Below are 13,131 nucleotides of genomic sequence, written 5' to 3' on the forward strand. Positions count from 1 at the left end.
ATAATAAGGCAATAGAATAATAAGGCAATAGAATAATAAGGCAATAGAATAATAAAGTAATAAAAAATAATAATATGTTAATATATTTGTATATTAATATGTAAACATATTTTTTTATGTTGACTACGCATGTCATTTTACTTATAATAATACATGAACAACCCTACAGCCACTTTTTTTTTTTTTTTTTTTTTTTTTTTTTCCCTCCCCCGCCTCTTTGTAAATATGCTCTCACAAAATTAACAATACCATCAATTGCTCATTTGACGTCTTGAAAAGAAAACAAAAAAAAAAAAAAAAAAAAAAAAGAAAAAAGCCCACATAGAAGAACGTTTAATCGTATGATTGTATAATAAAATATATTTTTTTTTTTAACGAGGAATAATAATATTTTTTACACATGAGCTTAATTGCATCCATTTCTTCTTAAGCGTTTATGCGAATAAAGCGGTTACTTATTTTAACGTAGAATGACGATAACTAATTGGTGATAACTATTTTGTGATGGTTAATTTGTAATGGTTAATTTGTGATGGTTAATTTGTGATGGTTAATTTGTGATAGTTTTCTTCTTGCAATAACGTGTGCATGGCTTGTTGCCATAACTCGTACAACTTTTTTCTGAACGTGTTCATAACTTTTTCCTAACTTGTTCATAATTTTTTCCTAACTTGTTCATAATTTTTTCCAAACTTGTTCATAATTTTTGCCCCAACCTGAGAAGCCCTGATGAGATGAAACAAAACGACTTGAAAGTTCAATGGATGCAGATCATTCAGACGAAAGGGAAGAAAAAGGAACAAGAAAAAACTTATCAGTAGGTGATGGAAAAGTACAGGATAGAAGATGGGAAGAAGAAAAAATAAAAGGGGATGAAGATGTTTGTGAACAGGAAGGTAGCAAAAGGGGAGATGACGAGGGGAATATTATAAGTCAAGAAAATCTTAACATTTTAGAATCCGACATAAATGATAATAATGATAATGATAATATGATTACATCTAAAAGTGCTTCAAATGACAGTGAGAATGAAGAAAATGATGGAGAAAATCATGAGATAACGAATCAGCAGCGGAGTGGTAGCAATGAAGGTAATAATGACTGCGATAGTAATGATGGAGATAGTAGAGACGGCATTAGTAACAACCAAAAGTGGAGCCATAGGACTAATAATGACGTGTTCGAACAAGGTGAAAATCATTTTGAGTACAAAAATGATCATGCTTCACTTTTAAATGGTAAAGAGAAACGTTTCCCAAATAAGAGTAGTAAACAGTTAGCTGATGATAAAACTATTAGTGTATTTTCGCATCAGTCCAATAATGAGCACACTTCCAAAAATAATACCTTAACAGGTCAGGTAAATCAAATAATGGATAAAAATAATAATGCAGAAGGGAATAACGATGACTTGAGTCCCTGTAACAAGGTTCTCTCTTCAGATGAAAACTACTCAAAGGATGATGAAAAAAAATGCATAACACATGAAAAGATTAATATTACAGAAGAGAAGAATAATACAAAAGAGATGAACACAAGTAATAATGTTTTTCTGGATGAGTTTGAAGAAAATAATTTTTTTGAGAACGACTTTTCAAATTTTCAAAAAGCTGAAGAAAATGTAGAAGAAGAAAAAAAAAAAAAAAAACGCTAATAGATATATATAATGAAATGAAAAATTATGAAGAAAATTTTTTAAACAATTTTGAGCGAACGTATGAAAATATAGAGGAGGAAGAAAAAGAAGAAGGTCATTTTATAAAAAGTAATGAAGACAAAGAATCATCATTTGATGTCGACTTTAATAGCATTGAGTCAATATCCTCTACTTTAAATGGCGAAGGTGTTGATATGATGAATGATATACCAGTTGTACAGTGCTTACGTGAAAGTATAAACTTTTTTGTAGAGGAACAAAAAAGACAGAATATTAAAAAAAATAAAAAAAATAAAAAAAACAAAAATTATTTATCTCTTAAGAGTTATATGAACTCCCTTCCCCCAAATGTTTACCAAAAAATTTGTAAGACTGCATGCGGAATGAACTCCTATGTTTAACTGTTCATGTATTTGTGTTTGTGCGATTGTACCTTTGTATGTATCACTTACATGTACGTGCAAATCTTTCCCCACTTCTTTACAGTTAAGGAGTACAAAAAAACAGTGTGCAAATAACGAACAGCGTGAAGCGATATCAGTCAACATCAAACGTGTTAGAAGTGAGAAATGGCGAAAAAATGTGCTTCCTTTTACCAATATAAATGAAAGGGAAAACACCAAACGCGCAAATGATTCCAAGTGGACGCATTGTGTAATAAATTTCAAAGACGAATAGCTAAACTGTAACAAATAAAAAGGTGTATGAATGACGTTTCTCCTGTGGTGGCATATTTAACTGTAACAAGTTTTTACATCCACACATGCATACATATACCTGCTTGCATGCCATGCAACTTTTTTTTCTTTATATATATACATACGTACTTACATGTACGTATACATATTTATATATCACCAATTTTTTAGTTTTTTCTTGAAAAAAAAAAATTTGCCTTTTTGCTAAACAGTTGCAAAATGAAAGAGGGGTGCACACATACGTACATATACATATACACATGTATACACATACACACATATATACACATATACACATGTATATACATACACACATATATACACATACACACATATATACACATACACACATATATACACATACACACATATATACACATACACACATATATACACATACACACATATATACACATACACACATATATACACATACACACATATATACACATACACACATATATACACATACACACATATATATAATATATAATGCTTAAGCATGTGCACACCATAAATTTTTTGGATGAATCGTGTAGAATACATTCTGTTATGAACAACCAGTGCCTGTTTTTACGGCTAGCTTGTGCGCGGATGAGGACAGTGCCCTTTTTCCTTTTTTTTTTTTTTGGTTCGTATGCAAATATGGTCTAAAAATAAGATGACCTACTCAGGAGTGATATGTATAATATTATGTGCGTAAGAGGGTATAAGGCAGTAGATTCTCAGTTGTAAAGGTATGATACAATATATTGACGAAGATACCATGCTACATAAAGTGTGTAAAGTCTGTTGTACCTATTTTAAAAATATATTATAACTCCTCTATCATTGATATAGCTAGAATTACATTTTTTTGGAGGTAGCTTTTCATAATTTTCATCTCTAGATATTGTTAGCGATTTTGTTGTTTCTCTAAATTTTATGTGTTGCTGTTTAAGGGAATATTCTTTTGTCTGTTCGTTCGCGATTGTTGGTGTACTTTTTTCCTGAGTAACCTCCTCTGCCATTTCTTCTTGTTCGCACATGCCTAGGGAGTCCTCACTGCTAAAATGAAGTACAAAAAATGTGTATGGGCCTAGCTGTACGGTTGTAATCCATATGTACGTACATATATGTACACAGATATGTGTATATGTTTATGTGTGAAGGGTAGCTACATAGAGAAAGAGGGAGTGCGCGAAGATTTGTAGAAGAATTAATACTCTCAAATTATGTAGTCAAAAAAATAAAAAATAAAAAATAAAAATATATATATATATATATATATATATATATATATTACAATTTTTCTCCGTACTCTGTTAAGGATTCCTCAGACGTTTCATTATCGTCTTCTGAATATGTGTTATCACTTTGTGTAAACGATTTTTCAGAAAAGACAATATTAATCTCTTTTGATGTATTTTTATTATTGTGTTCATTTAAGTTATTAGAAAAAGGTAACTTCGATAGGTCTCTAACATTTGCATTTTTATGTAATAATATACCAGCAAAAGATTCTGACCTTTTAAAAATTATTTTATTTTTTTTCAACAAGTTAGGACAACTGCTAGCCTTTTTGTGCATATTTTTAATCTCTTCATCCGAATGATAAGAAGTAATTCTCTTTTTATCATTATAGGATAGGTCATTTGGATTTAATATTTTATTCTTTATCCCGTCCAGTGAGGGCAAGAAAGGTTTGTTCACGTGGAAAACTTGTTCATTTTTAGTTGTGTGGAGCTTACTTATGTGTGTACTTAACCCATTTGTTAATGATTCCTCATCGTTTATTTGTTTTTCTTTATTCTTTTTAATATACCTATTTGCGTTTATTTGTTTTTCTTTATTGTCTTCTTTCTCCTCAGGGTTTTTTCTTTGTCCCCTGTTCATTGTTCTTCCCGGGATGTTGGCATTTTGTTCTTTGCGGTTTTCGTCATATTTCTGGAAAAATCAACAGGGTAAGAGTAGAAAAAATATGAAAAAAAAAAAAAATAAAATAAATAAAATAAAATAAAATAAAATAGAAAAAAGAGTGAAGATAAGTAATGAAAAGTAAAGAAAAATTATGCACTCGTGCAAAAATAGTCGTTAGGTATCATAAACAAAACATCCCATTAACAAAATGAAAAGGAAACCTTTCGATGGAGAACGCATAAATTGCCCCCCATGTTTAAGTGAGTGGACTCCTCCGCTCAGAGAAAAAGGAAAAAATGAAGAATGTAGAAGACTCGTTAAAATGAATAGTTTTAAATACATACATATATGTGTATGTATATTCTTCCCTTCATTTATATGTGTAATGGATAATGTATTTTTATCCTTTATTTTTGTCCCTTATTTTTGTTTGTTTCTAAAAGTACAGATCTCTACGGTACTCAACTTTAAAAGCTACACAAGTGGACATTCAAAGAAATTATTTTTACACTGAAAATATTTTAATTTTTTTTTTTGTCTTTTTTCTGTGTCTTTACTTATAAAAATTGAAAATACATTCATTTTACTACTGTATTATATTTTTCTCTATTTTGCTTTATCTTTTTCTCATTCACCTTTACCTCATTTTGTTTTATTTTTTTGTAAGTGTTGTTTAATCATCCAGCTTGAAATAATTTAAGCATAATAATTATAAAAAAATGTAGAACTCAAATGACATCCCTTTTTTTGAAGTTGAAATTGTATGAACAGTACAGGTTTTTTTTTTTTTTTTTTTTTTTTTTTTTTAATAGCTAAAATGTAGAATAAAATAAATGGCTAGCTCAACTAAAAGTCCGTAACTAATTTAAAATGCAAACCCATAGAACAAACCAATAATTCGTAGGTTAAATTTTGTAACACAATTGCTAAATTACGAAAAGGTGAATAACAACAGAATAATATGTTAACAGCAATTTTGCGTTTATATGATATTCTGCGAAGGGTACAATATATTGTGTAACATATAAGGGAAAAAATAAGCTCGCTTTTTTTTTTTTTCTGTTTTGTTCTTTAAAAGTTTAAAAATCAGCGCAATTATAGTACGTTTTAGGAAAAAAAATAAAAATAAAAATAAAAACATGCATATGTATAAATAAATAAATAAATAAATATATATATATATATATATGTACATATGTGTATAATAAAAACCATGAATTGTTTAAAAAGTGTTCAAAGGAGTTAAATTTTCTTCGGTAAAATGCGTTTGTGACCTTTGTCATTCATTTTTTACAATTTTTTTTTTCCTGTCCTTTTGGTTCAATGGACCACATAATATACACACACACACATATATATATATATATATACATATACATATGTCCGCATATACATATACAAATGCACATGTGCATTTTTCCAAAAATTTAATAGTGTTATTAAATATAAAAACGTGCCCGTATATCCACGGATTTCATAAGTTAGACTTTCTCTTTTGCCGCTTTTCTATCTAAAATTTTCTTACGATTTTTATCAATTTTTAGTTTCGTCAATATAACATTGCTTGGGTGAATACCTATAAATGTCGACTCACCATTTACTTTTTCCCTTGTTACTCTTTCCACGTATATTTTAAATCTCTTTCTGTTTATTTTTACAACTTTCCCCTCCCTTCCATGATTGTGACCTCTACAAATGAGGACTTCGTCGTCTTTTCTGATTGGCAGTGAACGAGTCTACAAATGAATATTTACAGCGTGTGAAGTAAGCATAATGTATATATATATATATGTACACATAAGTGCACATTTGTACATATAAATATATACAATATGCGCATTATGCATAACCTACATTATGGAAAACCTTTAGCTCGTTCGGCTATTTTTGCTAAGTATTATTATATTAAGATATATAACAAAATAAAGTTTCTTACCTTATATTTTAATCTTAATTCTTTCGACAACTTAGAGGACATAATTTTCCTTCTAAGTCCTGCAGGGGCGGAAAAATGAGCTTTCCTTATTTTCCTCCGCGATGAAGATTTTTCTGTAATGAAAAAGAAAAAATTAACAGGTAAGAATTTCTCAAAAAAAAAAAAAAATTTCAAATTTCAGTATATAGAACGTGTAATAACACTAATTCGTTAACACTCCCCATTGTGGTATATACATCTCGTGCCATGGAAAAACCGTATCCAACACTGTTAACATTATAATAATTATAATAATTATTATCATTAAGGTTATTAATATCGTTAAGGTTATTAATAACATTAAATTAATTAATATCATTATTATAATAGTATGTATGCCTTATTGTGGGGGAGGTATCCACCCAACTGTTACGTATATATATGTATGTATACATATATATACATACATACATACATACATACTTACATACATACTTACATTCATATGCATATATACATACACATGCATCATAAATGTAAAACTCAGTGTACGTATGGGCACACAATGATTATGCTAATATATAGGGATAACTACATTTTGCACGTTTTTCAATATTTTCCTCGAGGATGTAAATAAATATGAATTCGCATAAATTGCGTTATATAACTTACGTTTGTTGAACTTCATTTTTAAAGAAACCGGCAATATTGTACGCACAAGTAATTCTGTTAAAATTAATGAAATTAATGCATTAATGCGAACTAAATTTGTGATACTTTTTTATGCCGCTTTTTATTTTTTCTACTTTGATAAAAGGTTTCTTTTTTTCTTTTTTTTCACCTAGTATATTAATTGCTTTAAAATTTTAGATCTTCGTGTATGTATTATTGTTACAGTAGCCCTATTGCTTGCATAAATACTATAAATATGTACATAAAAAATAAATGCATATATAAATGTATACATACATAAATAAATGTCATAAAATGGAATAAATTAGTACATATTTTTTTTTTTTGCTATTTATTTTTCTATTGAGAAGAAAAAGGTGTTAATATTTTATGAACGGTTCAGAAAAAAATTTAGCAAAAAAGGAAGCACAAAATGGTGAATAAAAAATGGGGGCTACTTTTTTATTCCTGCACGTTCAGGTGATGTTAGCGTAATGTTAACGTAGTTTTAATGTAATGTTGCGTAATATTGATATTAGTGTTTATGTTTATGTTAATGTTTATGTTAATGTTTATATTAATGTTAATGTTAATGTTAATGTTAATGTTTATGTTAATGTTCATGTTCATGTTCATTTTTTTTTTTTTTTTTTGTTCTTTTACCCCTTTATTTATGGATAAGCACAATTCATGAGTGGTGTATCCACTTTTCACTTCAACGGTGAAATTTTTTACCTATTTTGGCTTTAGCACTTGAGCCCCAAATATATTTGTATGTTCACAATTTTTAAATTATAACAGTAATATATATATATGTATATTATATATATATGTATATTATATATATATGTATATTGTATATATATGTATATTATATATATATGTATATTGTATATATATGTATATTATATATATATGTATATTATATATAAACTTACATTCTTACATGCATACTTACCTTCTTTTTACTAAATTTTTTTTTCCTTTTTTGTGTAAGTAGTTTTATAGGCATTACAAATAAGTATCATACGCAATATTTCCTTTTTTCGAAAAGCACAAAATTGATTAACGTATTTTTTTTATAAAAAATATAAAAAAAATTATACAGGAATAAATATTATTTATACAATGTTCATAAAGATATGAACAAAACATTACATTATTGCAGGTCCTATAGCTCAGTTGGTTAGAGCGTACGGCTAATAACCGTAAGGTCGGCGGTTCGAGACCGCCTGGGACCACAATATTATGTTTTGTTTTATTGGTTTGTTTTGTTTGTATTTGGTTATATCATTAAATTATGAGGTTTAAATGGTAAAATTTATAAATTTTAATGTTGCCGTTGAACCGTTTTAAACATATTAATAAATTATGTAAAAATTATATAGATTTATATATATATAATATATAATATTCTTTACGACAAATACGAAATAATACATGTGATTACTATATAATTTTTTGTTGATTAATTATTTATAAAGTACTTTTACCTCTCTCCTTTGTGTAATTTAATTGTAAATTATGTATTTACTTTTTTATGAGGAAGGAATTAAATTATTGCAATTTATTTCTTTTTTGCTTCTTCTCTTTCCAATATTATATATATGCATTATATATATGCACATTTTTTATTATGAATAAATAATATATACAATATTTTTATTATGTGAACATTTACTATTATTTTTCGTACTATTTTTACACGTACTTTTTTTTTTTTTTTATTACGAGCACCGAGGATCGAACTCGGGATCTTTCGCGTGTGAGGCGAACGTCATAGCCACTAGACCATGCTCGCTTAAGTAGTTAATATCCATCTCTCTTTTTAAAAGAAGAAAAAAAGATGTTAACTTAAAACTGCAGTAACTACAACAAACAGTAAGTTACAACGTCTTATATAATTACCTTAAACAATTCATTTTATTATGACATTATGCATAAATTTCATTTCACTTATATATACTTTCTAGAAAGAAGCTACTTAAAAAGGAATATATTTTACTTCTCTTTCTCTTTCTCTTTCTCTTTTTCTTTTTCATTTTTTTTTTTTTTTTTTTGCTTTTATGTATGCGATCACATGAATTTCGAGTACAAGGAGTAATAAATTTCTTTTGTAAAAAAAACAAAAAAAAAGATGCCTTAGGTTTTGTAGCTTTGCAAATATCGCTTTATTTCGCAGTAGGAAAAGGTAATGAACGACAAATAAGTAAAAGATTATTTTGGTAAATTAAAATATAGTACGTTCAGAAGGGTAAAAATGTAATATATAAATGTATACATATACATACCCATGCAACATACAATGTATATGAACGTGTACATGTAAAAAACAAACACCTTTTTGGATTCCTTAAAAAGGAAGAAAACGTGTGCAAATTGCAGCAAAATTAACAAGTCAAATACATACATACACACACACAAACATATGTACTGATATATGTTAATATTGAAGTCAGAATTTATTATAGCGCTTATGCATAATCTACAAACAGGGTGCAAGCGAAAAAAAAAAAAATAAATAAATAAATAATAAATAAAAAATAAATAATAGTAACCGTGAGAGTAGTACGGCAAATGGACAACTCGAGAAATGACAATCGAGGTGAAAAAAAAAAAAAGAAAAAAAAAAGGAGTAAACGTCCTTTTCAATAAAAGGACAATGTACAAAACATATCTTTTAAAATGCAAAATTACGAAAAAGTGAAACTCGAATAATTCCAAAAATTAAGTCAAAAAGATCAAATAAGCGAACAAAATGAACAACATAAACAAACCAAGGAGGTAAAAAATTATCTTCTTTTATCTAAATGCATTCATCGCAGCCAAACATTCCCCTTGTACTTGAAAAAAAAATATATATACATACATATAATACATATACATATAATACATATACATATATATATATAATACGCGGAGCACCCCGCTAACAATCCACTTTGCTTGGAATTATTTCCGATCGACCACTCAAATGTTCATTTGTCTCAACAACACAGTGCACCCAGTTCATTGCCTTCCATTTTTGCTCTTTTCTCGTTCAAACTTCTGCTCAAGGGGTAACCGAAAAATTGGGTATGCCGGAGGAGCTCTGTGCATTTCTTTTTATGTAGAATATATGAAACAAGAAAACTATAAGGTATGAAGAAAAAATGACTTGTGTTATTATTTCTTTATAGGTACTATTATGCTTCTGATATTTGATATGTTCATATATTTTAAAAGACAAAAAAAAAGCAAAGGATGCAAACGTATTAATAATTCCAATTAAAACTGAGAAATTTTCCTCTTTAAATACAGTTGACATGTACATGTACATGTGATTTGCAAAAAAACTTTGATGAAAAAAATAAATAATTAAAGATACGTATCCAATGATAACACTAGCTGTTTTATAATAAATAAATATTAGCGCGAATACTAAAATTCCTAGTATCAAATTAAAACTGATAAAATTATAAATACTGATAACATTTGCTACTATTCCAAATATTAACGTGATAATAAAACTGGAGGGTAAAATAAGAGAATATATATTTAATGTATTTCCAAATACATTATTTTCGTATATATCAAATAACGAAAACATAAAAAAACAAATGCTAAATGTAATTATAAAAAATTCTACTACAATAAATATATAAAATGGGGAAACAAGTTGTTTCTTCAGAGTTCTACAGCTAATATTTTTAAAAAAACCTTTCATTTTTTTTTCCTCTTTTTTTTCCACTTTTTTTTCCTCTTTTTTTTCATTGATATATGTACATGTGCTTCTACCACCATCTGTTTTAATCTCCTCAAAATGGACATTTTTTTCAGGTGTACACTTATCCAATTTTTCATTTTTATTTTTCCCACTATTGTCTTGATTTTCATAATTCACTATATAAATAACGGCATTGCTACTAATATCTTCTTTTCCTATACTTTTTGCAATATCTTTCGCAGGATCACTATTACATATATGCTTATAACTATTCTCCTGTTCATGAATGTATTTACCTGAATATTCCTGCTCATCTATTTCTTTCTTTGTTTGTTGTACATAATTTTTTTTATACTCTAACATATTAGCTATGAAAAAGGAGGGGAATATACATATCAATATATACACCAGAATAATGACAATAACATTTTTTTTAAATTCTAAAAAGTCCAATGTAATGATTATCACATTACCAACAAATAAACTCAAAACAGCTAAGGAGGACATAGTACTAATTAGTATATAATTTTTATTTCTCATAATCGTTTTGAATGTGTTTAATTTGCTCTTTTCTGTCTTATTCGACTTTTCCATAATGTTATCTTTAACTGGATATATTTCATTAATGTAGTAAATAATGGGTAAGTACGAATTGTCGGAACCAATTCCGAAACAAATAAACGAAATGTTAAAGAGTAGAGAGATCAGTTGAAACATCTTCTGCATGTCCGTCACTATGATGTGTGCACTACTGCGCGCACCGCTATGACGATTATTCGTTACGTCGCTATGATAACTACTCTTTGCGGCGCTGAGCGCATAAATGTCCATGTAACTTTTTGAATAATGCAAGGCTACACTTAATAAGGTCCATCCGATAAATAAAAAAATAAAAGCTACTTGTGAAATATATTTTTTTTTCGAAAAAATTTTAATTAATATACTACCAATTGAGCCTGATATAAATTGAATAATTAACCCTGTAACTAGTAAAAATTGTATATAATTTTCTTGCTCTTTACATAAAAAAAAATCATTGTCCCTTTGTTCTTTTTCATTTTTACATAACCATTCGAATGCTCTATATTTTTTAAATATATTAGCTATAAATATGTAATTCTGATACACTATTGCAGTTGTTGCAATGCTGTACATAAATAAAAATATCGTAATTTTGCTTCTTAATTTCCGCATGTTGCTAAAGGTTAATTGACTTATTTACACTTAAAAATGAAATAGAATGCTTCGTGTAACACGCCAATTCACGTGTGTTACTTAAATGGATACGTATGTACATATGTATGTATATATATATATATATATATATATATATATATATATATATATAATTACATACACTTTTTACTGTAAAATTATAAAAAAAAATGTTTTACAAATAATCATAATGAATTGTTAAAAATTATTTTACTCCTACCCTCTTGTGCGCAAACTAAATTTAATAATTTACACAATGTGAATATTGCATGTCGTAACTTCAGTATAACGTTGTAGTATTTAGCAGTATTTCTTGCGCTTCCGCTCTTTTTATGTTTGAGAATATTACTCATTGCAGATTAAGAAGAAGTATTTATATATATTATGTACATATGTATATGTACATATAAGTATGTATATTTATTTATATTTTTTTTTACGGAAAAAGGTGTCGTTCAAATGAATAATTAACAATTAACATGAACATTAGGTTTTAAAAAAATTTCCTCAAAATGTTCTCTAAAACGCATGCGTATATATGTATTTTTTTTTTTTGTTTTTTCTCTCTTTTGTTATCCCGCAACAAATGTTCACCGAAAAATCGCATCAGCGTATTCTCTTCCACTGATCATGGGAGCAGACTTTTGTTTTAATTATTATCCATTACTTATATGTAATAGCTACGACTTTTTATTTTTTCCAATACTTTATTTGGAAATCCACTTTCATACATGCTTGTTCATGTTCATAAATATTTTTACATGTCTGAAGATTTGCTTTCAGTTGTTAAATTTTTTCACATTTCGTCACATTTTCTCAAACTTTCTTACCTGTTCATAAATTTTTTCATATTTCGTCACATTTTCTCAAACTTTCTTACCTGTTCATAAATTTTTTCACATTTCGTCACATTTTCTCAAACTTTCTTACCTGTTCATAAATTTTTTCACATTTTGTAACGTTTTCTTAAAATTTCCCGCATCTCGCCACACAATCGTATATTATCTTACATGATCATTACTGTTCTTTTCGAAGTTGTCTTCCCATTTTTCGCATTTCCTGCATGAACAAATTCCCATTAACCCCATTAATATATTGAGACTTCAAAAAAAGTGATATATCATATATGCTTACGAAACATAAGCTGATATATATTAAAGCAAAAATAGCGTTGCATGACGATACATATTACCTTTTTGTTTTCTTCGATTTCGTATGATATTTAACAGAAGAACATATATTTGCTAAGTATTCTATTAAGTTTTGGTATATCAAACGTTTAATCTGTATATATTATATACAGAAAAATGGCATACAGTTCGTGTGTGGATATTTCTCTTAATTTATTTATTAATGTTTAATATTATAA

General features: G+C 27.6%; 4 protein-coding genes and 2 non-coding genes across 6 annotated transcripts; 2 read left to right on the top strand and 4 right to left on the bottom strand.

Annotated features, from left to right (window-relative positions):
• Positions 1–760: 760 nt before the first annotated feature.
• On the top strand, positions 761–2,175 carry PmUG01_08043200 (conserved Plasmodium protein, unknown function; the record flags this gene model as incomplete). Its single annotated transcript, XM_029004606.1, is given in 3 exon segments — positions 761–1,630; positions 1,645–2,023; positions 2,144–2,175. The coding sequence occupies 3 exon segments, from the start codon at positions 761–763 to the stop codon at positions 2,173–2,175; spliced, it is 1,281 nt and encodes a 426-aa protein (XP_028861278.1).
• A 1,461-nt stretch (positions 2,176–3,636) lies between these two features.
• PmUG01_08043300 (conserved Plasmodium protein, unknown function) lies at positions 3,637–4,230 on the bottom strand (the record flags this gene model as incomplete). The annotated part of the gene is made up of 1 exon (XM_029004607.1): positions 3,637–4,230. One exon carries the CDS (start codon positions 4,228–4,230, stop codon positions 3,637–3,639), a length of 594 nt encoding a protein of 197 aa, XP_028861279.1.
• A 1,505-nt stretch (positions 4,231–5,735) lies between these two features.
• Positions 5,736–6,857, bottom strand: PmUG01_08043400 (60S ribosomal protein L26, putative; the record flags this gene model as incomplete). Its single annotated transcript, XM_029004608.1, has 3 exons — positions 5,736–5,990; positions 6,191–6,303; positions 6,842–6,857. 3 exons carry the CDS (start codon positions 6,855–6,857, stop codon positions 5,736–5,738), a joined length of 384 nt encoding a protein of 127 aa, XP_028861280.1.
• Positions 6,858–8,008: 1,151 nt separating this feature from the next.
• On the top strand, positions 8,009–8,082 carry PMUG01_08043500.1. Its single transcript has one exon. It is a non-coding gene (tRNA).
• Positions 8,083–8,569: 487 nt separating this feature from the next.
• On the bottom strand, positions 8,570–8,642 carry PMUG01_08043600.1. The gene has a single exon. It is a non-coding gene (tRNA).
• Positions 8,643–9,893: 1,251 nt separating this feature from the next.
• On the bottom strand, positions 9,894–11,741 carry MFR3 (major facilitator superfamily-related transporter, putative; the record flags this gene model as incomplete). Its single annotated transcript, XM_029004609.1, has 1 exon — positions 9,894–11,741. One exon carries the CDS (start codon positions 11,739–11,741, stop codon positions 9,894–9,896), a length of 1,848 nt encoding a protein of 615 aa, XP_028861281.1.
• Between the last annotated feature and the right edge of the window lie 1,390 nt (positions 11,742–13,131).

The sequence above is a fragment of the Plasmodium malariae genome (genome assembly GCF_900090045.1).
Source record: "Plasmodium malariae genome assembly, chromosome: 8".
Lineage (NCBI taxonomy): Eukaryota > Apicomplexa > Aconoidasida > Haemosporida > Plasmodiidae > Plasmodium > Plasmodium malariae.